Raw genomic sequence first — 26,702 nt, 5'->3', positions numbered from 1 at the left:
AGCATTCATTATTCTCCCCTTCTTTCATTTTAGCCAATCTGCTAGGTGTGAGGTGATACCTCAGAGTTGTTTTGATTTGCATTTCTCTAATTATTAGAGATTTAGAACACTTTCTCATGTGCTTATTGATACTTTTGATTTCTTTACCTGAAATTTGCCTATTCATGTCTCTTGCCCATTTATCAATTGGGGATTGGCTTGATTTTTTTATACAATTGCTTTAACTCCTTGTATATTTGAGTAATTAGACCCCTGTCAGAGTTTTTTGTTATAAAGATTTTTTCCCAATTTGTTGTTTCCCTTCTGATTTTGACTACATTGTTTTTGTTTGTACAAAAGCTTTTTAGTTTAATATAATCAAAACCATTTAATTTACATTTTGTAATTTTCTCTAATTCTTGCTTGGTTTTAAAAATCTTTCCTTTCCCAGAGATCTGACAAGTATACTATTCTGTGTTCACTTAACTTGTTTATAGTTTCCCTCTTTATATTCAAGTCATTCACCCATTCTGAATTTATCTTGGTGTAGGGTGTGAGATATTGATCTAAACCTAATCTCTCCCATATTGTTTTCCAAATTTCCCAGCAGTTTTTGTCAAATAGTGGATTCATGTCCCAAAAGTTGGGCTCTTTGGGTTTATCATACACTGTTTTGCTGATATCATTTACCCCAAGTCTATTCCACTGATCCTCTTGGTTTATCCCTTCCGACTTTCTCAGTAGATTTCCCCTGGGAGTATACAGTCAGTTTTGATGGGTAGGTGATCCTTGGTTGTAGACCCAGTTCTCTTGCCTTTCTGAATATCATATTCCAAGCCTTGCAGTCTTTTAGTGTGGAGGCTGCCAGATCCTGTGTGATCCTGATTTCTTGATATCTCCTTGATATCTGAATTGTCTCTTTCTGGCTTCTTGTAAATTTTTTTTCTTTTACTTGGACGCTCTTGAATTTGGCTATAATATTCCTGGGTGTTGTCTTATCTGGGTTTAGTGTAGAGGGTGATCTATGGATCCTTTTAATGTCTATATTGGCCTCTTGTTGTAAAACTTCAGGGCAATTTTGCTGAATAATTTCTTTTAGTATCAATTCCAAATTTCTATTAATTTCTGCTTTTTCAGATTCTCAAATTGTCTCTTCTAGACCGGTTTTCTTGATCTTTCACTTTCTCATTGAGATATTTAATGTTTCCATCTATTTTATCATTCTTTTGACTTTCTTTTATTTGTTCTTGCTGTCTTGAGAGATCATTAGCTTCTAATCGCTCAATTCTAGCCTTTAGGGACTGGTTTTTGGCTATAATCTTTTGGTTTTCCTTTTCAATCTGGTCATTTCTGGTGTTCAATTTGCTTATCAGTTCATTTGATTTCTGAGCCTCACTTTGCAATTGCTGAATTCTGCCTTTTAAACTGTTATTTTCTTGCCAGATCTCTTCCATCTTTCTCATCATCTCTGATTTGAACTCTTCAATAGCTTGTGACCAGATTTCATTATTTAGGGTAGGTTTGGATATGGTTACTTGTTTGTTCTCCTCTCCTGTTTGCTCTGTTGTCTGGCCTTTATCTGTGTAAAAGTTGTCAAGTGTTACAGATTTCTTCTTAATGATCTTTCTCTTCTGGGGTTCCCAATTTTGGGTTGCCATTGTTAGCCCCGCCCCTTCTCAGCTTTATCCTCCCACTCAGGATCTGTCTTCGCTCTCCAGGCTCCCGAGGTCTCAGGTCTCGTTATTCTCGGGGTCAAGCCTCCCGGTCGTCCCTGGTCTGCCCCTCTGCTCGAGGCTCCTTCAGCAGTCTCAGGGCGCTGCTTCCACAGCCGTGCTCCCGTCTGCACAGGGTCCCCACTAGAGGTCCAAGCCTGCTCTCGAGACCCTTGTCCGTGCCTAGGTCAATGTCTTCACCCATGCCAGCGCTAGAGCTCAGGGTCTGTATTCAAAGTCCGTGCGTTCTTTAGCCTCTTGGGTTCCTAAGTCTTACTGCTCTCATGAACAGGCCCTGGAGCTGCCAATGACTTAATGGGTGCCCCAAATCTGCTTTAACTCTTGTGCACTGGCCTTGGCACTGTACGTGGTGTGGGGGGTGGGATAGGGGCTTCCTCCACTCGGGCTCTAGTGAGAGCTCTTTCACCCCTTTATAGCGTGGAAATTCCCAGATTCCACGTACCTTCAATGCTGCACCCTGTTGTGGGGTCCCTTCATTCGTCTGGATTTGTTTTTATTTCCCCTCAAGGAGTCCTATATGCATCGGTTAGGAGAGGTTAAGCAGCTTCTTTTTACTCTGCCGTCATCTTAACCCGGAAGCCCCTATCTAGTTTTTTAAGTACTATTGTTCACTGCTTTTTTTTTTCAGAGTTCTGAAGTCTTTCCTCTTTCCTTTTTATTATCATTCTTTCCATTGTATAAATTGTTCACTTGGTTCAACTCATTCCACTCTGCATCTCTTCATACAAATTTCCCATGTTTCCTCTGAATCCATCATTTGTCTATTCTTATGATACAGTAATATTCCATTACATTCATATGTCAATTTTGTTCAACTTTTCTCTAGTTGATAAGTACATCCATTTGTCTTTAGCTCTTTTCTGCCACAGAAAATATAGCTATGTACATTAACTGAATACTTACATTTAGAATATTTGTTCTTTTATATGTAATAGTTAGAATGGGTGGTTGCCAAAAATTGTAATTAACCCATAATTCTCAAGACTGTTAATAGCTAGATTTATTAGTAAGAAAGAAAAAATAAGAGAAATATAGAAAGGAGGTGAAGAATTTCCCAGCCTAACAATTCAGTGTCTGTTTCTGAATCTCAACCTCAGAAAATAACCTCTCCAGCTTCCTGCTGGTTCTCATCTTATAAATCCTTACTATGCTCACTAGCTCTTGTACATCATTCACCAGGAACCAATCCTGGTTCTTCAATTAGCCTGGTACCACTCAGGGGAGTAGTGCTGTGGAATCAATTTTGTGGTTGCCAATTGACCCAAATTTAAAACAAATGGAAGGGAAGTTCAAATCTCTGATTGATCAAATCAACACACAAATTCCCTTCTTGCATATATGTTTATTCTTTTACATGTCAGCCCTTTCTCTCTGTTCTTAATTTCCCTTGGGTATGAATTGAAATAGTGGTAGCATTGCTATCATTTGAAATTGTTTTCCAGGATGGTTAAACCAATTCACAGCCTACTAGCAACTCAATGTGTCAAATTTCCTAAAACCCCTCCAACAATTGCTGTTTTTTTCTTTTGTCATCTTTGCCAATCTAATGGATGTGAGGTCAAGCCTCAAAATTGTTTGTTTAAATTTTCTAATTATTAATGATTTGGAGCATTTTAATGAGATTGTTAACAGTTTGAACTTCTTTGTTTGAGAACTTTCTATTCACAGTCTTTAACCACTTATCCGGTAAACAAGCAGCAAGCATTGTGTTTTGTTTTTATGTTACAAACTTTTGTGGATTATACCCACTTCATGAGAGGTCTTATGTAATAAAATAAGGCTAATTAAATAGTAACTCCCTCTGATAGTGAAAGCATTATTTCAAATGTATAGTTCTTTCCCTGTCAGTTTTTATAATTTAACAGAGATCTATTTTCTTTCCCTCTAACCCACAAGGGTGATTTCTTGTAACAAATATGCATACTCAAGTAAAACAAATTCTCTCACTGGCTATACACAGAAATATACATCTCATTTTGCACTCTAAATCTAACACCTTTATATAAGGAATAGCATATTTTATAATTTGACCTCTGGAATCATGAATTTTATTGGTCATAGTTCTTCCAGCTTTAAAAGTTGTTTCTTTTTACAGTGTTATTATTGTATAAATTGTCATTCTGGTTCTGCTCATTCTTTATAAGTATATAAAGTCTTCAAAATTGTTCATTTTTATAATATTGATGTTATAAGACAAATTGTTCTAATTTATATAACACATATAATATATAACATTTATTTATATTATTCATATAAGATAAAACTTATTTCACTCTGTATTAGTTTATATCATCTATTTAGTTATTTCCTCCTGCACAATAGTATTCTATCACATTTATATACCACAACTTATTCAATCATTCCTTGATTGTTAGGCAACTTCTTCCAAGTTTTTCATCCCCACCCCCACCCCCACCCTACCACCCAAATGCTATAAATGTTTTTCTACATAAAGGACTTTTTCCTCTTTGATATCCTTTAGGTTTATGCCAAGCAGTGGTAAAGCTGTGTCAAAGGGCTTGTATTGTTTAGTAACTTTCTATATATAGAGTAGGTCCAAACTGCTTTCCAGAATGGGTGTATATACTTTACAGATTTGTCAGTGTATTTGTTATCCTAGAGCTTCTCCAACACTTATTTTCCTGTTTTGTCATCTTTGCTATTCTGATATTTTTTAGTTTCTTAATTTGCATTTCTCTAGTAGTAATTTGGAGCATGTTTTCATTTGGCTATGACTTCCTTCTCTTGAGAACTACCCAATCCTTATATCATTTATTATTTGGGTATTTATTCTTTTTCTTATAAATTTATAAGCTGTAAATTTGAAAAGACATTTGTCAATGCTTTCTTGACACTTTGCTAAGTGCTGGGGATATAAATAATAAAATGAGAAATTGTCTTTAACTCACGGAGTGGGAGGCAGGGAAGGTACCTACACAGACACTTGTTGGTGAAGTACTGTGAGTCAGAAGCATAGCTGGCCTGTCCTGGTTTCCAAAATAGAGGCCCCTGATATGGGAATATCTGAGCTAGGTTTTGCTGGCTTGTCAGGTGGCTGTTAAATTTTCATTGCTATCATTTATATCTTGGGAATCAGCAAATGCTACATATCAGAGCTTGATTTATTGTTTTGCTGATTATCTAGACTTAAGAAAGTGATAGAGAAAATGTTAACAATGCAAATTAAGCCTTAAAGGGTATCCTGTATAAATTTCCTTTTTTCTGGATATCCATTTGTTAAACATTTGCCAGTACCTCACTATTCATGAAAATTTACTGGTAGAAGAAGATTGGAGAGGCAGAAGATGTTCTGAGGGTCAGAAGGCCCTAGGTGCTGAGGGAAATTACAGAGTGAGAGGGAAGTTTGGCATGATGGCAAAGACCCCAAAGTCAGAATCATCAAAAAGAATCCTACCTGCTAGGATGTGGTTCTTATTCTTATATCATGGCCAATTCTTTATATAGCTTAGATATTAGACCTTTATTAGAGCACAGTAAAACTATGCTAATTTTAGAGACGTTTGGGGTTGAACTTATAATTTCATTGGTAATAAAGAACTCTTGGTAAGGGAACACCATTGGAAGTCAAAGACTGCTGTTTCTTAAGTGACTACTTTGTTCCTTAAGTGACTTGCTCTTGGGCACACAGCCACTGTATGCCAGAGACAGGCCCTAAATTCAGCCATGTCTTCCCATCTCTGGAGCCTCAGAGGGATTATAATGAATGTATTTTAAGGCCTTAGTTCTGACCATAAACATGATGCTTTTGAAGATAGATCATATATGAGATCATTGTGACCTGACCCCATTTCCAGTTTCTCTAAAGGACTATAATGCCTGGTACATTCTAGAATAACAATTCTCTAACTTTTTTTAAAACTCCTTCAGAGAGTTTGCATAATGTCTTCCCAGTTGCCTAGTTCTTCCACGTTAGCTTCATGTTGTAGTTTTTAATGTAATACTCCTTTGTTCTCTCCATCTCCTCCCCAACATTGCCATTTTTCAGTTAAAACAGAAAGATCTTTTGTTTTTGTTGCTTTCATTTTCAAATATATCCTTCCCATATCTCTTTCCCAGTGAGCCATTCCTTTGAACAAAAAATAAGATTAAAAGATATAGGGTTATGGAAGTATGAAGTTCAGCGAAACTAACCCATTGATCTTTTTTTTTTCTTACTAGGAATTTTGAATTGGGTGAAATTGATAGACAATTTTGATGGAGAATATGATTATGTGACAAACGAAGGGACAGTTTTCACCTTTAAGACAAATCTTCATTCTCCTAACTATCGGCTAATCAATATTGACTTCAAGGATCCAGATGAATCCAAGTGGAAAGTACTTGTTCCTGAACATGAAAAGGATGTTCTTGGTAAGGACACTCACTTCTCAAAAAATGTCCTTTCATTGTTGTTGAAATTATAACAACGTTTTATTACCTTGTCATTCACTGACCTGTCCAGACCATTATAAGGATGAATGCTGTTTTCAGCTTATGAATAGGGATGGTGGGGGGTAGGGTTTAGGAAGGGGAACGAGAAGAAGAAATCATAAAATTAACTGTATGTGATTTTAGGCAGAGAAAAATATGTCAAAACACTTTCATTTCTGAAGGTATGAATAAAGGAAAATAATATAACTCAATAAAATTGGAATCTTTCATCCCTCAGTTTTATCAGTGTTATCCAGAGATCAGCCTACATCTTTGCCATGTTGCCTTTGAAAACATGAAATTAAGGCAAAAGATTGTTAATATATTGTTAGAAAAGTAATAAATTAAGTGTGCTTCATTTCAGTTGTTAAATAGATTACACAATAATGGAATACTCCATGAAAGCTATAATATGATTTTTTTATTAGATATTCATTGACAAATTACAATTACTAACATTTTTAAAACATTTTAGGTTCAGGGACCTAAGACTGTCAACATTTTGAAATCTTAGATTAAAACGTCAAGCTATTTTTCATTGTATATTTTGTTAAAGAACTTGGATACAGAATTTTATATTATAAGTAATGAGAAAGAGGTTATTAAGTCATCCTAAATTTTAAATGAGGCCATTGAAAATACTCTTTACATTGCAATTTATTCAATTTTTTGATATAATAATTGTTCTATATCAAAAATATTTTAAAGTGCAATTAAGTTCCATTTTCTATTCATCATTGTTCTGAAAATCATGAGATCTTTACAAAAATTTCAAAATGCAGAAGTTGCTAAATTCTAGATTTTTAATACAAAAAGAATTTAGATCTTTATACCACTACACTACAAATGATAATTGATGCCTTTTTTCCCAAAGTCTCACACTATTAGTTTTTTTGCCTCTTTAAACAGATAACATTTTTACTTAGCTAACGTTTAAGTAAACAGACACAGGTAGTTTTGATCACATATTACATTTTATGGAGATTAATAATTAAAGATACCTACACATTATCTAAGCTTTCACTAGGCCAAGAACCTTTCAGTTGTTTCAAGATCCTTCCTTGCACATTTCCAAGTCTTTATTTGACTTATACTAAAAAACATAGATTTTGTAAAGAGGAGACACAGATTGATTTCTTGCATGTTTGTAAGATTATAAACATTGATCTTGTGGTTTCCCTTAGCTTCTTTTTTTTTTTAACAAATGAAGATTCTTGGCTATAAGCCATATTTGAGTGCATAAGAAGAACTTGCATTTTCATTAGATAACCAGTAAGGAGCATTATCCTAGAGCAAAATAATTACCTTAATAGCTTATTTTCTGATGTAAACATACTTTAAAAGATATATTATATTCCCAAATTCTAAGCCCTACTTTCCATTAAAAATTTTTATTGCCAAAACTATAGTGAGTCCATATCTGGAATCCTGAAGATTCTTTTGATCACCGTAACAGAAGAAAGATAGAAGAAATAGGAAAATCTGCTTAAAGTTCTTCAGTTTTTAAAAAATTTGAGATTTCCTTACTAAATTAAGGAATACTAGAACTCAGGGGAAAAGAGAAATATTAGACAATTAATAGTAAAATGTAAGCTAATGGGGGATACCTGATATAAGCTATAAATGGGTTCAAAAAGTAATATTTTTATTCCATAATTAGTTATTCAGGCAAAGTAGTGTGCTTGAGGGTATATTTCCATTCTTTGAGTTTGATATGAGTTAAGATAGCCATGTCTTCATATAGTATCTTAGTGCCCTTGACAAAGACAGAAGGGTATGACCATTCCTCTTAATCTCATCCTGTTAATTATAATAGCATTCAGGAAATACTCTTTTGGAATAGATTGATTCTTTCTTATAGATTCCTGTAAAACTGATAGTGGTAACAAGATAGCTTAGTTAATGTAAGAATAGTAGTTCGAATCAGATCAAGGTTAAATCCTAAATACTCTGGAGTTCTATTTGACTCCAAAACTGGTTTGCCCTCACTAGCTGTCTTATAAATGCATGCCATATTAATAATAAGAACAAAAACATTTATATAGCAGTCTAAGGTTTACAAAGAACTTTACATACTTCATCTCATTTGACCATCACAGTAACTCTTTGAAGGAGGTGCCGCTATCTTCCCCCTTTTATTGATGAAGAAGCTGAAGCAGCAAATGTTAATTGACCTCCTGACAGTCACACAACTGGTACATGTCTGATACTGTGTTTGAACTCAACGTCAGAGTTGGATTCTAGCTTCTGAGCTCTAGCTAATACCCCATCTACTGCCAAAATTCACAAATGAGACTAGCTCAAAGTATAAGGTCAGAGGAATGGAAAACTGTCATCAGGAACAATTCAAAGGGTCGAGTTACCAGAAGAGGGTCAGAATGGGTTAAAATTGAAAACAGTTTTAAATGGAGTGGAATTTTTTGGCCATTTCAACTCTTAGATGTTTACCTATTATAGAAACAAAAATAATTTCTCTTGAAGAGATGTCAATTTTTTTTTAGTGTTAATAGCTATTCTCAAGACAGTTTCTCATTTAACCTCATTGTATTCCTGCATAATTTCATTTCAGATCTTTGTAGACTGTAATGTATGCTTATTTGAATTATGTGACCTTTAAAAAAGGATACTACTGATTTGAAAAAAATCATTATTCAAATACAGACCCAAAACCTTTTCTCAATTCTTTTATCTATTCATAGACCACTTTTGCCCCTGAATAAATAATATCTTATAATATTATTTCATGAAGTTATGAGGAAAGGATACCATTTAAAAAATACTACATGTTGCACATAAATTACATTGTTCATTGAATCATTTCACAGGCATTCAAATTTTTACCATTAATGATTGGGACTGAGTTTAATATACTTAAGACTTTTTAGTCATCTGATTGTAGGCCATGGAAGTTTATTGATTCAGAGTATGAAATGTAAGAAATATCAGAGTTCATATCACATAATGTGGTTTGTAGACTGTAGAAGATTAGTATATAAAGTGGATTAAAAAAGGTTAAGAGTGAGCATATGAAAGGGCAAAAAAAAAGGTTAGAAAACTTAGTTCAAGAGTAAGAAACAAGAGATTACAGTGGTTTGTAAATAATTAATAGTCTTATACTGCTAAGTATAGAGAGCCAGCTCTATATATTTTTGGGGGTCCTGAGTGGCGTTTTGTGGCGTTGGATTGTTAAGACAGGAAAAAGAAAATGTGAACAACCAGACTAGTGGTTAGCCCATGCTGATCTAACCTCTATGGGCCTTGGAGTTTATTTTATACTGGTTTCAAACAAAGAACACAAAGAGTCACAGCTGTGAAGGGGTTACAAATCATACACAACCCATTAAAGTCTAAAAAGTAGAGATATAGGTACAAGGACAAGGGCCAAATTCCAGCCACCAATTAGTAGGGGGTTAATTCTAGGAGCAGAAACATATTTCATAGAGATGTTTACTAATTGAGTCCTGTCTTCCTGATTTACAGATCTGGACCTGATCAGATAAAGTCTGGACTAGATTGTCTGTCTAGACCTTATCTAAGTAATATATTTTTTAGGGTTCAGGCTTCTTAATTATCAAGGAGAGAAATTGTTAACTCAGTAGCTGCTGGTCTGATTAAGGACTCAATGCTTTCCAATAAGAATATTAAGAAAAGGTGGGGGTATGAAAATGAGTCAAAAGAGGAGCCTCAGATTTCTACCTTAGATGGCCCATTCTATCTGCATCTGACATGCAGTGCAGAAAAATCATACACACAGTTTTACTTGCCAATGATTTTGTAATGGGATCCAGATAAAATATCTATTACAGACTCTGTTTCTCTAAATGACTCCTAATAGCCTCTTGGAGGGGTCAAGTTGTTTTTGGATTAACCTACCTGCTGGTACCAGAGCTTTTCAGGGCTCAGGTGACCAGGACCAAACACAAAGACTGCTTCAGCCTGGATTGGTCACGTAAGGAATCCAGATAACAGGCCCTATCCTGACCCTATTTCTCCAATTGGCTCTCAACAGCTAAGTCATAAATAGTATCTTTAAGAAGCAGAAATTTGGAAGAACTTATAGATTACAGACATTGAATAACATCACAAAAAAATGGAACTGGCAATATCCTAACAGAAGAAACAACAGATTGCCTACATGGGAATCCTTTCCAGATCATCTGTTTTAATAGTTGGGCAATAGTCACGGTAAAGCAGAGATCAAAGTAAATGTCAAATTAAAAGAAAGATAGATTTGAGGAAGAAATGAGTAAACAATTGTGGCAACTCTAAACTGACATGTTTGAATAATTTATTGATGCCAAAAAATGAATATAGATAAAAGAAACAGGTAGCTCTTTTTCCAAAGTAACTTACTGGCCTAATAGGTAGACCAAAATAGTTTGGAAACTGCCGTAGCCAGATTTCCTTGCCAAAGAAAGATAGCAAATTAGGGCAACACTTTTAGAATATGAACTCTCTAGTAAAGTCTTCTGAGAAAGATGGTACAGTATTTTGACAATCACCTTGTAATAGTGAAGAAACACAAGTTTGCTGAAACCTGAATTCTCCCAAGCATTTAAGATTAAAACTGGGATTTCTAGAACAAACTTTTCTCTATAGGTAACATTTTCTACCAGCATCATTTTGATACAAATTGTAACAAAGAAAGCAAAGATAGAAACAAAACACAGAGTCTCTGGTCTAAACTAAATTCATACAAAGGAGGCTTGAATTCTTTTGACAATTTTGAGAACTTTGAGAGGTAACATGTCAAGAAATCTTCAGAAGAAGAAAGCTACCAAATGCTTAGGAAAAATCATGGACCCTCCTGTTACCATTAACCAATTGAGAGAATATCAATCATTGTTAATCCATATACTTACTTTCTTTTTTTCCCTAAAAAACCTTTTGCAGTATGGTGTGTGCTGCAGTGCAATCTTATAATCCCCAGAAGTCCCTGAGACCCATCCAGCCAATCTTTATTCATACAAATACTGAGATTTTATTTACCTATTAAAACATCCTTCCTTTTTTCAAATTAACATGTTTTGAGGCCAGATTCCCTTTCTGTATATTCACCAAATTAACATCACACCAGATTATATGTGCAAGCAGATTTGTGAAGCCAGATCTCTATTAAAACAAACTATAAAGAGTTTTACAGTATCTAAAACAATATCATTCTTCTCATTAAGTTTTCATGCTTTGGAAAATATGTTTTTATTAAATTATTTATATTAACATATAAGAGTTTTATTGTTTTTAAATGAATTAATTTTTAATGTATGTTTTAATTTCTAATACAATAAATATCAATAGATATAACCCATATAAACTAAAGTTCTTTAAGATCACAAATAATTTCCAAGAATATAAAGAAATCTTGAAACCAAAAAGTTTGCATGGTGAGGTTGGCAGACAGATATACTAGGAGTCAGAAGACCTGAGTTCCAGTATTCTACCCCGCTTCCTCCCCACACTGTCTGTGACCCCTGGGCAAGTCAGTTCCTTTCCTGATGTCCCAGGAAACCCTCCTAGACTTTTAAGTTGCAGAGAAGTTGCCACCCTTCATTGGCAGAGGGAATTTCCCTATCTAGGAATTCCCCACATCAGGGAATTCACTATTCTGATTCCTACCCATCCCTATATTAACAGATTCATTCATTTAATGTGCCAAAAAGTTCCCAGTTCCTGTTCCCTACCTCAGTTAATTCTGAATTGAATTCTAGGGAATAGATACTAAACAGAAATATCCCAACATCTAATACTTGAAGATAACTATTACATTCCCCTCTAAGCCTTTTTTTCCTCTATGCAGAGTAAATATCCCTGGTTCCTTTAGTCAGTCTCTTTAGGACATGATAATATCACAGGTATCTTCCCTTGGGATGCACTCCTACTAATTAATATTCATCTTTAATTGTGACATCCAGAATTGAAATCAATAAAACAGATGTCATTTGACCACAGCAGAGTATGGAAGGTTTATCACCTTATTCTTAGAAAGCCATGCTTCCTCTAATATATCTCAAGAGTTTGATGAATTTTTTGTTGATATCCTTAACAGTTGACTCACTGAATTTGGTGTTCAATTAAGTCTCTAGACACATTGCTGCTAATCATACTTACCCTAACTTTTATTTGTAGACTTGTTGAACCCAAGTTTAAGACATTAGATTTATCCCCTATTTGAGGTCATGAAGCCTTATTAGATTCAGCTCAATTTTCTAGCCCATTTTGGGGATAAGCTGTTGAGTCATTGTGTAATTGACTTAGAATAAATTAAGTTGAAGGATGTCACAAAGTTAAAATTATAAATATTAATCTAAAATGGTATCCTAAGAGATAAAGAAAATAGAACCTGATTGCCAATGATTAACAAAACCATTATGGCATTCAGAGTCATTTTGATAATTAAACTATATTTATTTTATATCTCCTTATTGCTATGAATATGAATAATATCCAGATCTGACTTTTAATTTAGAGATCATGTTTTAAACAGTATATAAAAAGAATCCTTTTTTAAATGCCTCTGGTAGATTTAAATGAGTTTTTAATTATATATTATATTAAATTAAATATATATTTTATATTGGATGTTTGGGATTTCTTATTTGTTTCTGTAGAGCAGTGATTCCCAAAGTGGGTGCTACCGCCCCCTGGTGGGTACTGCAGCGATCCAGGGCAGCAGTGATGGCCACAGGTGTATTTATCTTTCTTATTAATTGCTATTAAAATTTTTTTTAAATTAATTTCCAGGGGGCTAAGTAATATTTTTTTCTTGAAAGGGGGTGGTAGGCCAAAAAAGTTTGGGAACCACTGCTGTAGAGCATCAATTCTTAGACATGCAGAAGCCTTGATAGCTGTGGGAAAAGGGCAAGACTCTAACTTTTTCTGATTTTACCTCTTCCTCGTTTATAAAATGGAGATAAAAAAGATTGCATTATTCCACTGATATGAGGATCAAGTGAGATTATCTGTGTAAAGTGCTTTGTTGGTTAAGTGACCCATAAATGTGAACTATGAATGAAATGCAATTTAAAAATATTCCAGTCTGTTTTGGTGAATTAGAGGTATTCATAAGAGTCTGCTGAGCTGGTGATGCTAAATTTTACAGGCTTGCTCATTTTACCTGCTATAAGGGAGAATTTGAGGCTTAAGGAGGCAAAGAGAAAGGAAGACTGTAGGCAGTGTGGTCTTCATGTTGCAGTATTAGTGGGATTTCATGAAGATTTTGTAGAAAGACTGTTCCTTGGTTTACAGTGAGGCCAAGAGCTAACACTGAGATGCTATATCTGAGCCATTTCCCAACCCCCATATTATGACCATCCTATTGGTTAGTGTAATTTATTGTACCCTCTGGAACAACCACAAAATAAAGATAAGACTAGGGATTTGTGGGGAGGGTTAATAGCTTAGTCATCTGAATCTTGATTAATTTCCTTCTTTAATTTAACAGGTAGAGAGGTGCTGATTTTGGAGGTTGTATGGGATATGCAAGTTTCTTGTGTGGTAATTTCTGGGTATAGATTGTTTTAGAAAAGGGAAGGAGTCCCTGTTAAAATAAGGGACATGCATAGAATAGTCAGCTGAACCTTTCTTAACCTTCTAAGTTAATAATGAATTTTTCAGAGATGGTATATATCTATATGTCTATATATAGATATATATATATATATTTTTTTTTTTTTTTTGTGAACTCACTTGATGAAAAAAGAATCATTGTACTGTGTGACCTTGGGCAAGTCACTCTTCTCCCTTGGAACCAATACTTAGTATTAATTCTTAGACAGAAGGTAAGGGTTTAAAAATATATAGTATTGATGCTTTGACAGAAGGTAAGGGTTTAAAAAAAAAGACTCTAATATCATAGACCTGGTAGCAACCTAATAGGCCATCTTTTCCAACTTTCTCATTTTATAGATTAGGAAAATTCAGATCCATCAATGTTAAATGACTCACCCTCGGTCAACCAAGTAGTGTCAGAGTGGGGCCTTGAGCCCAGGTCCTTTGACTAGAGAATAAATGTTCTTTCATTATTCAGTCCCATCCTTGTCTTAAGTTTTTAAAGGATGCGACTTGCAGTACTTGGGAATTTAAACAAAAGTATAGTTGACTTTGTTAAATATCTTGTCTGGGAAATCATTTTTAAAGTTTTCTTAAAGGTTGAAGGGAAACCACAAAAGACCTATATATAAAGAATACTTATTAATGATACTGTCCAAAGTAGTTTATTTTCTTATCCTTTTGGCTCCTACTGTATTCTTACACTACTTGCCTTTGATTTCATCGGCCTTTTATGATTTTTTTGAGACCTAATGAAATAGCACTAATGGTGATTCTTTGACAAATATTTTATCTGGAGAAATATTCATATTCAGTACATATTATAAAATTTTCTTTTATTCTTGCTATGAATTCAGAAACCAAAACTGAAATAATCATGAAGAAAGAACTCCTTTAATGTAATTTTTATTGAAATTAACTTGTGTTTCACCATCTTAAAAATTTTTTTTAATTAAAACTGTTGAAAAAGTATCTTTGAATGAGATTCAAGTTTTAAAAGTGTTTAAATAATGAGAACAGATTGCCCAACTAAATAACCTTGAGGCATGAAAAATTCTTCAAGTTCCTACCTCCTAAAAATAGACTATATTTATAAATAACTCAAAAGAGATTTATCTTTAGATGTATGATGGTCATCAAAAGGTTTGCTAGGCAGTCCCTACACTAGTATGATATTTATGTTCATTATGATGAAATTATGTTTTTGCTTACATAAATTTGTCCCCCCCCAAAAAAAAAACAATTCCCCCAAAAAAGTGATTTTGTTGCTGCTTCATTTTATCTCATCAGCTCTGGTTAATCTTTTTTTTTTTGTATATCATAACATTATCTTACTTCAGTTGCCCTTCGAGATATCTTCAGATGGAAGACCTGCTTTTAGTGTGTAATATTCAAAGTTGAGTGTTTTATCTTTTTCCTTGTATCCAAACTAGCTTCTTAACTTCGTAGCTTTATCAGCAACACCATCATTAGCTAGATGAGACCAATCTCAACTTTGTCTTTTAGAATCACTTTTGTCACCAAATGCTGTGAGTCCTCTGACTTAAAATTATTCTTTCCTATATCTTTCTTTCTCTATTCTTATCACCCTATACTAGTTCCCCAATCCATTTGGATCTGAATAACTAACAACTACCTTATTTTGCTTTTTGCTAATAGTCTTTTCCCTTTTCATTTCCCATCTTTACCTCTCTACCCCATCCTTCACATGTTTGCAAGATTAACTTATTAAACTTTGTCTTTGAATCCCAAGTTAATTCTTTTTGCAGTGCAAGGGGTGTGGACCTGTTATTTCATTAGTATAGGGAATTCCAGATGAGAAAAACTCCCTCTGAATGCAAATCTGCACCTGCTCTCTAACTTACTATCTTAGAGTATTGGCCAGGAACTTAAGAGATTAAGAGACTTACCCAGGAAAACTCAAGCAGTTCTCTATCAGAGGCAAGACCAGGCCTTTTTAAATCTTAGCTCTTTATCAGGTGAGCCATTTTGCCTATTTTATGCATATATATTGAATGGATTTTTTTTGTCTCATCATAAACCTATAATGGTAGGTACTCCTTTTCTCTCTACCAAATCAAATTAAAACTCCTCCTTGTACTCAAAGTTAGGGTCCTAATCTTCAACAATGTTCACTAGACTTGGAAACCTGAGTTCATGTCCTGGTTCTGCTACTTATCTGTCTCTTTGAGCTTTAGTTTTTTCATCTACGAACTGAGAGTAATAATATCTATTCTACCTACAAACCCCTCAGAGCCTTACTATCCTCATCTGTAAAATAGGGGTAGTTAATAATCATAACACCTATTCTTTCTATTCCGTAAATGGCATTGAGTATCAAATGAGATAGGATGTAGTAGTATTTATAACCATAAATCACTACTAAGCACTGCCCTATATAGATATAAGGTGATAGAATTTTGTTCTTTTCTCTTACTATTCCCTGATATTAACTTTGACTATAGTCAAATCTGACTACTAATTGTCTTCCTCTTTCCATCCTCACACCATTTGGATTTCTGTCTCTGGGCCTTTGTTCTTGCTATTCTATATCTCCAACCCACTGCTTGAGATGTTCTTTTCCTTTCTTTCAAGAACTTTCTCACTTTTCAAGTCCCCAAAGCAAGTTGTTTCTCTTCATGAAGCTTTTCTCTACTATAAGTTCCAGGAGTCTCCTACTTTTCTATTCCTGCTGCCTTTACCACAAACCTCTGCATTTGGTAATGCACTCTGCTTTCCAGTTGTTTTATGTATGCTATTCTTGTCTGTAACTAGAGTGTTAACATCTGGAGGGCCCCATCTTAGATTTCAGTTTTCCCTCCCAACATTATGGTACCTATTTCATGCAGAAATGGCCCATTGGTTCAAAATATTTGAAAACCACTTGTTCAAATTTGAATACACTTCTCTTTCAGTTTCTCTTTGGTTTGTTCCATAACATTGATTTTTGAAGAAATCAGCTGAGAATTAGTGGAAAAAGTACGAAACTACATACTACATAATTATTGCTTGTATTATTTTTAGCCTTTTCTAATTTAACTGGGATTTCTTCTCCCTTTCATCTTTTCAGAATGGGTAGCTTGTGTCAGGTCTAACTTTTTGGTGTTGTCCTACCTCCATGATGTAAAAAACATCCTTCAGCTGCATGATCTTGCCACTGGTTCCCTCCTCAAGACATTTCCACTAGAGGTTGGCAGCATTGTGGGATATAGTGGCCAAAAGAAAGACACCGAAATCTTCTATCAGTTTACTTCTTTCTTATCTCCAGGTGAGTTTTTTCCCCTGTCACATTTGCTGAGTTACTGTTTGGATTTCTCTTAAAACAAGAAATTTTAAAATGGTGGGTTCTAGCTAAAAATAAGTTATTGAGTTGAATACAATAGAAATGAAAACTCAGAATGAAGGAAGATATAAGACAATAATGTGACTATGCTCTTGTCGATTTTTCATTTTAAGCTTCTTTGTCTTTGAAGATAAAAAATGTTCATAACTCATAGAAATTTTTAATGCACAGACATTATGAGATTTTGCCTACAGATAGTACTTTTTGCGTTTGTGTGTGTCTCTATTCAAAAGGGCACTAGATATGTAGTCAAAAAGACCTGAGTTCAAATTCTCACTGCTATTTAACTATTTCCTTTGTGATGACAGACAAGTCGCCTAATCTCCTTAAGCATCAGTTTCCACATTTGTAAAAGAGGGTTAGACCATATGACTATAAGATCTCTGCTAGCTCTGTATCTTTGATTTTATGATCCTGTGTGTATGTGTGCATGGGTCTAGGATTTCATTTTTGAGAACTCACAGTGTAGAAATTTCTTTTGTTGATGATATCATTCAATTTTAACTGGAGCAAGTTGACCCAGTCAAACAGTTTTTCCCTGGAGTTCTTTGAAATATTCCTCAATAAACAAGACTTTTCTGAAGATATGAATGGGGAAAATTGGCCTGCAATGGAAGGATATATGTATGAGAGAGGGAGAGGTGAGGAAAATACAATGACCTCCCTGAGAGAGCCACCTGGCCACACCTGAAATAGCAGGAAAACCACTGGCTTTAGAGTCAGAAGATAGGTTCAAATTCCACTTCTGATGCTCATAGCTCTGCAGCTTTAGGCAAGCAAGCCACTTACTTTCCTGGATATCATTTCCTCATCTGTAAAACAAGGGCCTTCTGAGACCTCTTCAGATATGTCTATGTTGCCACAATCCTGCAAATTTGTTATAACTTATGGTCTTGGAGATTTGACTGGGCTGCTAAAAGATTAAATTATTTGCCCCCAGCAAAAAGGTTAAATTATGTGCTCCCAGTCATACTGCTAGATCAGGCAGGAGTAAACCTTGGATTGACTCCAAGACCTGCAAACCATAACACATATGCAGATTGGAAGTTGCTATCAATTAATTTTTTTTCCCTTGTCATTTAATTTTTTTTTAAATTAAACCACAACCTGGAATGAGATTAACTGTATCTAAGAATAAGCATATAATTAGCCCATTCTTTTCATATGGCCTTTTGTCCCTGTTAAATTTAATACAGTGTTCAGGATGGACAATTTTACATGCTTTGAAATAGTACCCATCTCTCCTGGTTCTGGGCAGCATGAGGATCACTGATAAGCTAGTTCTAAAATCCATGGTACTGGTTGAATTGTCTTTTCTCTCAATGAAGTAAGCCCCTTTCCCATTTTTAGAAATGCCAAAATATGTAAATTCTGAGTATGCTTGCCATCTTTTTCTACTAATTGTCCATATTCTTCAGTACATTCATACTTCCAATAGTCTCGAGGGATAGCCGAGTAGACTTTTTGCAGTTGACTAAGCAAATGCTCTGCTCTAAGGTTAGTCTGTGTTTCCTTCTCTTCATTCTCTGACAGCTTCTTCCTTTATTGCCTGCTATCTTCTGTGTTATCAGATTATACTCTAGGGAGACCAAGTCTTCTTAGCATATCAGTTTTATTATAATAGTTTGATTTCTGGAAAATGAAGTAAAATCTTGTTGGAAGGTAGGTTGGTGTAGGACTGACCTTTAGTGCACCGTGAAATTTAATCAAATGACTGATGGCTGCTCTGTTTTCTGATTTTACCTATGTCTGAATTAGCAGTTCAGTCAGAATCTTTATTCTTGCGGGAGGTTTTTGTATTTAAAAAAATAGTCAAGGTTATTAAAATGACAAAATGATCCAGAGGGACTGACTTCACACTGGAAAAGCCCGGAAGATTTTCCTTTCTAGAACCCCTTCAGAGGCAACATAAGAATCCAAAGCCAAAGCTTAGGGTGTGCGCTCTCGCTCTCTCTCTCTCTCTCTCTCTCTCTCTCTCTCTCTCTCTCTCTCTCTCTCTNTCTCTCTCTCTCTCTCTCTCTCTCTCTCTCTCTCTCTCTCTCTCTCTCTCTCTCTCTTACAAACACACACACACATATCCTCTCTGTGCCTGTATAGGTACCCACAACTGTAGGCCCATTTATGAGCATCTAAGAGAAGAACGCTACCATAGACTTCACTTGAAATTAAAAGCTGTTACCAAAAGGAATTTTTTCAGCAGTATGTTAGCCTCTAATGGCATTGATATGGAATCAAGTACCAGATTGGTCTAAGATCAAAGAATTTATGTAGTATCTCAACTTTCTTTACAATGAAATTTTGACCTGTACCTCAAGTTACTTTTATCTTCTTGGATCTCTCTATCTATGTCTTTGTCTGTCTGTCTCTCTGTCTGTCTGTCTGTCTTATCTATCTATCTATCTGTCTGTCTGTCTGTCAATCCATCTATCCATCTATCTAGGCACCTTTTTAATGGATCTGCTAGCTGAAGCAATGAATAGAATAGAGTGTCATGGCTGAAGTCAGGACGATTAATCTTCCTGAGTTCAAATCAAGTCTCATACATGCCAACTGTGTGACCCTGGGCAATTCATTTAACCCTGTTTGCTTCAGTTTCCTTATCTTTTAAAATGAGCTAGAAAAGGAAATGGCAAACCACTCCAGTATCTTTGCTAAAAAAACAACAAACAAACAAAAAACCACCAAATCAGGTCAAAAATGACTTGAACTGTTTAATGTTAAATGCCAAGATAGACACATCAACAAAGAAACATAGTCTAATAGATCTAATGAAATAATATTATTAAATCACTCAGAAAAGTGTCTTACATCTCTCTCTCTCTCTCTCTCTCTGACTCTCACACACACAAATCCTTTCTGTGCCTGTATAGGTACCCACAACTGTAAGTCCATTTATGAGCATCATTATCTGCTGCAAAGAGAAGAAAGCTACCTAGTAGAGCATGGACTTCACCTGAAATTAAAAGCTGTTACCAAAAGGAATTATTTCAGCAGTGAAAAACAAAATTGTACCTGAAAACTTGCCTGTCTTTGCCAGATAAGTTGGAGAAAGGACAATGGAGAACATAAACTGGGCATGATTCACCTGCTCTTGATAGAAGCCAGAGTCCCAAAAAGCTTTTAAGCCTCCATTAAAAGACACCATGTGACCAGTTATTTCAGGAACACACTGATCATTACCTCTTGAAGAAAGAGCTCATTGTCCTAATGTATGCATGACTCTAGCTGTAAAGATTGAAAACAGGAGCCTTGTTTGTATTTTCTTTAGGTCTGAAGTTAGTTGATGATACACCACCTCCTAAAATCTGAGCATCTCTCCTTTTGCTTGACCTTGCTTCTCTTCTCATCTTTCCCCTACCTAACACAATCTAATTTCTCAAACCAGGGAGATAAAAAGGTTTTAAATTTAAAGTTTTACCTCAGGATCCAAATATAACAACATTTAATTAAAATACATCAAATGGAAGTAACAATTATCAGGTTCTATAAATGTTGATGAAACTCTGATTTGGAAAGCTTTTTGGTATAAGGCTCTGAAAGTCTTCAATCTGGAGGAGCCCCAGAATCATAAATCCCTCCCCTCCATAGAAAACATTCCTCCATCTCCATTTACCTGTTTAGAAATTTGGGTAGCTATTGTCAAAGATATTTCAGTTCTTATTTGTTATAGCAGGACTTAGTGAGACTCTTCAATTAATCAAGCATTTCTGATGTACCTATTACAGCTGTTAAAAGCCCAGCTTAAGCATTTTGAGGTAGAGACAAACAAAACTACCTTGCCTTCAAGAAGCTTATATTCTGTTGGGGTTTTGGATCTGTCAGGGCTCTTAAAATCCAGCCTTTTATATGTGAGAAGACTGAGAACCAAGGAGACAGAATGCCTAGCCTAGAGTTCCACAGCTAATAGCAGCAGAGTTGATATTAAAATCTAAATTTCCATATTTATGCATTAACACCATACTGCCTCATGATGGACTGTAAATGAATGATCAGGGCAGCGAGGAATACCAGGACTGTGTAAGGATGGGGGATGGGACAAAAAGAGCCAGAAGAAGGCTATTGGTGAACTCTCTACTGAGAGTTAAGACTAGAGGGAATTCTGGGTAATTCTCCGGAGGAGGAAGAAGGAGAAAGGAGTTCTAGAGGACTGAGAGAGGGAGGAGTAAAACATCTCAGCTCAGATCCAGTCCTGAGGGCTTCCTGAGGATCTTTCTTTGGACATTGAAACCCTGATTCCCTGGTCAAAGATTCCATTGCATCTCACCCAGCCAGACTTCAATCATCGAGTGAGCTAAGTTTTGGGACTCCATTTTGAGAGAGATCTCTTGGGCTCCTTCTCCCATTACCCAACTTTGCTGAGGGATCCTTTCCGGTTTGACTTACAATTATAGAAAAGGATAGAAATAGGAACTAGAAATAGAAACTGAAGGAGAAGGAGTGAGGGGAGACGCTTAAGAGTGGGGACCCCAAAGGTTCCCACCTGAGCGACGGACTCTATAGAAATAGAGAAGAGGGCACCCCCAAGTCCCTCTGCCCTTCACCCCTTCCCCCAACCTCTGAATTGTGATTAATAAAAGCCATTCATTAGTCAGATAGCGTTCCAGAGTGCCTGAGAGACAATGAGGGGGAGGGAAATCACAGCTTGGTCTGACTGCCTCCATCTTGGAGCCAGACCACCCGCTGTGAAGTTGACTGATCTTGGGGGAGGCTTGCATGAACCCTACCCTCATTCAGCATCAGATTGAGGTCCCCCATACCTCATCTTATAGGGAAGCCTTGCCCCAATTCCTGTGGGGTGGTACGACCATCCAGGTCACCCAGTTTAGGGGTAACACCCCCTCGAAGTCTCCCAGTGTATATTCGGCAGGATGGGAGAGCTAGAAGAGAGTCTCACCCCACATAGACTCTCTCTATCTACCCTCCATCCCTAACATTTAATTATTGGCTCTCTTAATTATTATAACTGGTACATTTATTCCCTGTGTCTCAAGACACTTAGTAGTTCACTAATTGGGGCTTCTAGAAAGGTTGCAGAGTTAGCTGTAGCAGATTAAGCTGTGAAAAGGGAATTATTTAACTCTTCCACAACACATTCTTATATTCCTATCCAACAGACACAAAGGCTTTGATGTCAGCAGCAGAGGTCAGTGGTAAAATAAGCTGCCATGATCTTTATGTTAAATACAGGTGTTTTTGAAAAAACATTTATCTTTTTGATAACACTAGGGCAAATTATTCTGCCCAACCAATAAGCAAAGCAAAATCCCAATGGAGATTGTCTTTGAGGTTTTTTTTTTTTCTCTATACCAGTTGTAATAAAAGAATAAAGAAAAGATAAATAGGGGATTTGGGGTCCTTTGGTGGGAAAGGAGGGTGCAATAGTGGATTGAGGTGGTAAGGAGAGATGTAAGGGAATGGCTGAGTTTAGGGAAATAGAGGACAAGGTAGTATAATGAACGGTAAGGGAGATGATGAGGTAATTGGGGAAGGCAACTGCATCAGGGAGACATTCACACTAGAGACAGAAGTTGCTGGGAAAGGAAGGTTTGACTCTTCCAGGGAAAATGGTATTTCCACAGACACAAAGGTTAGGGTGAGTCAGAAGTGGTTTGAATCTGACTAGAGGGCTTTCTAGTCAGTTTCTCAAGTCCACAAAGAAGGAGTCCCAAGGCTTCTCCCCATTAGTGAAACTGAAGGGTTTCCAGGAGGAAGTATAGAGACAACTACTTCCTCCCAAGATGGACGCTCCCAGCTTCCCTCAGGAAATAAAGAGAATTATTCCTTCCCTCCTTCAACCCTCACTTATCGTCGAGCCAGTGATTTAGCAAAGGGTTTGAGTAGGTACCAATGGGGTTTATTAAAGTTTCAGGGTTGATTATCAAGGAGAGAGGGGTACAGGGTTTCTCTAACAGCCTTTAGGGAGAAGCTCCAGGTGGGGGAGGGTCACAGGAATGGCTTGGACTGGGAGTGAGCCTGCTCTCTCTCAGCCAGGGAAGTTTGGCTACCCTTGAGGTTAGGGAGTACTAAAACAATAAAGCAAGGGATAGTTTGTTTCAAGGATAAGCCCTACTTGTCTATGGGGGAACTAAATCCTCAAAGTCTAATTGCTACAACCCAGAAATCCACCCTTCTCCCAGAGCCCACAGGAAAATCAGGAAGGTAATAGGGGAATGGAATAGGGAAGATCAGGGAAGGTCCAGAGAAGTTAGCTAAGCCCCAAATGTCCAAAGACAAAAGCACAGATTCAAGGTAAAGTTTCAGCCCGAAGGTAGAGCCCAGTTCACCCCTCCGCTCTTTACAAACTTCTGGGACCAACTGAACTTTGTCAGAGTTCTAAGGCTGGCTAACTGCCAGAAGTTCTATAGTTAGGTTTTGCAAGGGTAAATGCCTTGATTGCATCTCTGCATTACACAGTCTGTCTCCAAGACCTATCAATTATGTGTAGTACCTGTCAGATGTCTGTTCATTCTCACTGTCACCCCTATAGTAGTTTTTTATTTCATATATAGATTTCCAGTCTTCCATCTCTTATGTCCTGCATACCCCTATCTAAGTAATGTTTTCTCTCTCTCTCCCCCGCCTCCTCCTGCACACATACAGATTTTATATATAGAAAAATGTTCATGTATTTTTATATAACTGTATACATGTATGAATATGTGTATATATGTATACACACATTTTGGTTGCTCTCCTATACAAATGCCTTCTATTTACCTATTCCATCAAGGCTTTACCTGGTTTTCAAAACCACTATCCTAGCTCTCAATCCACTGAGCTACCCAGCTGCCCCCTCCTACCCATCTTTAGATTCAGTCACCAAAGGTGAAAACATCTCCACTTAACTCACAATTTGGAATGTCTGTCACCCATGTGTCTTAGAGTGAGTGACAAATCAGAATTTACTGACTGCTTCCTTTGCTGCCCTAAGAAAAGTGTTTGTTGTGATTGGACAAGTAAATTAAGAGGAAGGCACAGGAAGTGATGCAAAAGAGACCCCTTTAAAAAAAAAGACCTGGGGGCAGCTGGGTAGCTCAGTGGATTGAGAGCCAGGCCTAGAGACAGGAGGTCCTAGGTTCAAATCTGGCCTCAGACACTTCCCAGCTGTGTGACCCTGGGCAAGTCACTTGACCCCCATTGTCTACCCTTACCACTCTTCCGCCTTGGAGCCAATACACAGTATTGACTCCAAGATGGAAGGTAAGGGTTTTAAAAAAAAATAGAAGAGAGACCTCAGGAAGCTCAGCTAATCTTTTCTGGTTCGTGAATGTGACCTGAAGGAGCACTTCTGGTTTGTGTCCAGGACTTAAAGGATCTCTGAAGCTAGTGAGACCATTCATAAATCTTTCCTTTGAAATTCCACATGGTGAGTGTAAAGACTGAATCTTCCTGAACTTCTCTTAAGGAACTTCCCTTTCAAAAGAGACTCTGTGACTGAAGCTTTTGCTTCATACGTCTCCGGGGCCTTCAAGCCTGGGCAAGGCTTGGCTCTTTTCCAAGTGAGGACTAGTTAGATCTGCTTGGGTTAAACCAGGGACCTAAGCAAATTATTTAGTTTGTCAGGTTAATTAATTATCTGTAATAATTCTCTCTCTAAATTTCTTACTTTCTCTCTTCTCATTTGTAAATAAACTTCCATAAAGTCATTTTGACTTGAGGCTATTCTTTAATTGGAAATAGATAATTATTCAATTCCCTCATGACCTAACCTTTTAATATATTCAACCAAAAAAAAAACCCTTTTTACCCCTTACAACTGTCATATTGGCCAATCTGTTAAGTATGAGGTGGTACTTAAGTGTTGTTTTGATTTGCATTTCTCTAGTCAAGAGGAATTTAGAACCCTTTTTTGTGATTATTGATAGTTTTGATTTCTTTATCTGCAAACTGCTTATTCATGTCCCTTTACCATCTGTCATTTGGGGATGTGCTTGCCATCTCTTAATTTCCTATAAGACTTTCCCCATTAGAATATAAACTTTTTAAGGACATGGCCTGTCTCAAGTTTTTGTCTTTATATTCCTAACTGTGTAGCAGATTGGCACATAGTAGGAGATAATAAATGCTTGTTTAGTGATTAATTGATTCTATTGATTCTAGTGTGTGAGTGTGTGTGCGTGTGTGTGTGTGTGTCTGTCTGTCTGTGTGTCTGCGTCTTTTGAACTTGAAGGAGACTAGTGACAGTATAGATGACTATGGGCAAGGCACTTGATTTTTTCTGTTTCTTGATTTTCTCATCTATGAAGAGCTGATAATCCCTCTTCCACCAAATGATTGATTTGAAACCAGCAGGCTTTCTGACATACAGGAATGTTATATTTGGAGATAGTGGACCTAGGATCAAATCCTACCTCTGCTACTTAATACACATATAGTTTCCTTAACCTCTCTAGGTCTTGGTTTCCCCACTAGATTAAATGTCTTCTACATTTATGTTGAATGTTTTTTTTTTGTTTGTTTTTTGTTTTTCATTTTATCTGTAAGAAGAAAAAATAAAGAGTTATGGAGATACTTGCATGGGTAAAAAGATCTCTTGTTGATGAAAAGCACTTTTATGCCTAATAATAATATTGTATATCTGTATAGCACTTTATTTTGTACAAAATGTTTTGTGAATATTCCTTTGAAAAAAGCAGGGCCTAGTTATTATTAGATGTCTCATTTTATTAATGAGAAAACAGTTTAAGGCTTTCCCAAGATTGCACAGCTGGTAAAATGGCTGAGCAAGGACTGGAATCCAGTATTTCTGACTATGGAAATACAAACACATTCATACATCCTATATAAAGTAGATATTATACATATATATCTTTAATGCTGTTTTTATCCTCATTATGTTCACATATCTTTATTTTTCTATTTCTTCATTTGACTTTCTTCTTTAGTTTATTAATATTAAGCAATAGTAATTAAATATAAATGAAATAAAATGTGTACATTGTTATATCTAACTGAGAATGTCCTCTGTGTATTACTTTTTTATTCTTTAATGTTTTCCTTTTACTTATCTGTGACTTAAACTCTGTTTTAGGTATTATTTATCACTGTGATCTTACCAGAGAAGAGTTAGAGCCCAGAGTTTTCCGAGAGGTGACTGTGAAAGGAATTGACGCTTCTGATTATCAAACCGTTCAGGTAACATAGATATTCATCTTTCAGTAAAGAACTGTTTATTCAACTCACTAACCAATTATAGCTGTAGGGTGAACATGGAATCAGGCATCTGAAGTTTTTGGAATGACTCCGGTTAACTAAATTCTGGCATTGTTAGTTGCCTTAGGGCTGGTATACACAGAGATTCTGGTCCTATAGGCGTTGCTTTTGACATGAAGCACAAGCTCTCCATTATCATGGTCCTTCCTTGTCAAAGCTGCAAGGGCAAATACAATTAATTCCACGTGAATAGATCTGCTTGGAAAGAAGTTCAGCATTTTGCCTCACATTGTAGTTAAAATGGTTAGAGAGAGACTGGAATCCTATTGGAGTCTGTTTCTGATGGGGATTTTGTCCTTGTCTATCATCTATTTAAAAACCTTATTTATCCAAGGATAATCCTACTCTGAAAGCCTGGGGTTCACCAGAAAAATTAATGAGAGACTGCTTTAAAAATGAAATGCACAGGTAAATCATTTATTATGCCAGATGACATGCCCACCAAGAAGACTGGT

At 36.1% G+C, this 26,702-nt stretch overlaps 1 protein-coding gene across 1 annotated transcript in view; it reads left to right on the top strand.

Annotated features, from left to right (window-relative positions):
• Positions 1-26,702, top strand: part of LOC123247663 (prolyl endopeptidase) — a 162,640-nt gene that overhangs the window by 83,177 nt on the left and 52,761 nt on the right. The window contains exons 8-10 of the mRNA XM_044676624.1: positions 5,892-6,083; positions 16,762-16,959; positions 26,066-26,169. Of these exons, the coding sequence (XP_044532559.1) occupies positions 5,892-6,083; positions 16,762-16,959; positions 26,066-26,169 (494 nt within the window). The remainder of the gene's footprint in view (positions 1-5,891; positions 6,084-16,761; positions 16,960-26,065; positions 26,170-26,702) is intronic.

Source organism: Gracilinanus agilis, chromosome 4, assembly GCF_016433145.1.
Source record: "Gracilinanus agilis isolate LMUSP501 chromosome 4, AgileGrace, whole genome shotgun sequence".
In the NCBI taxonomy this organism is placed as follows: Eukaryota; Metazoa; Chordata; class Mammalia; order Didelphimorphia; family Didelphidae; genus Gracilinanus; species Gracilinanus agilis.
This window is presented reverse-complemented; position numbering and strand designations above follow the sequence as displayed.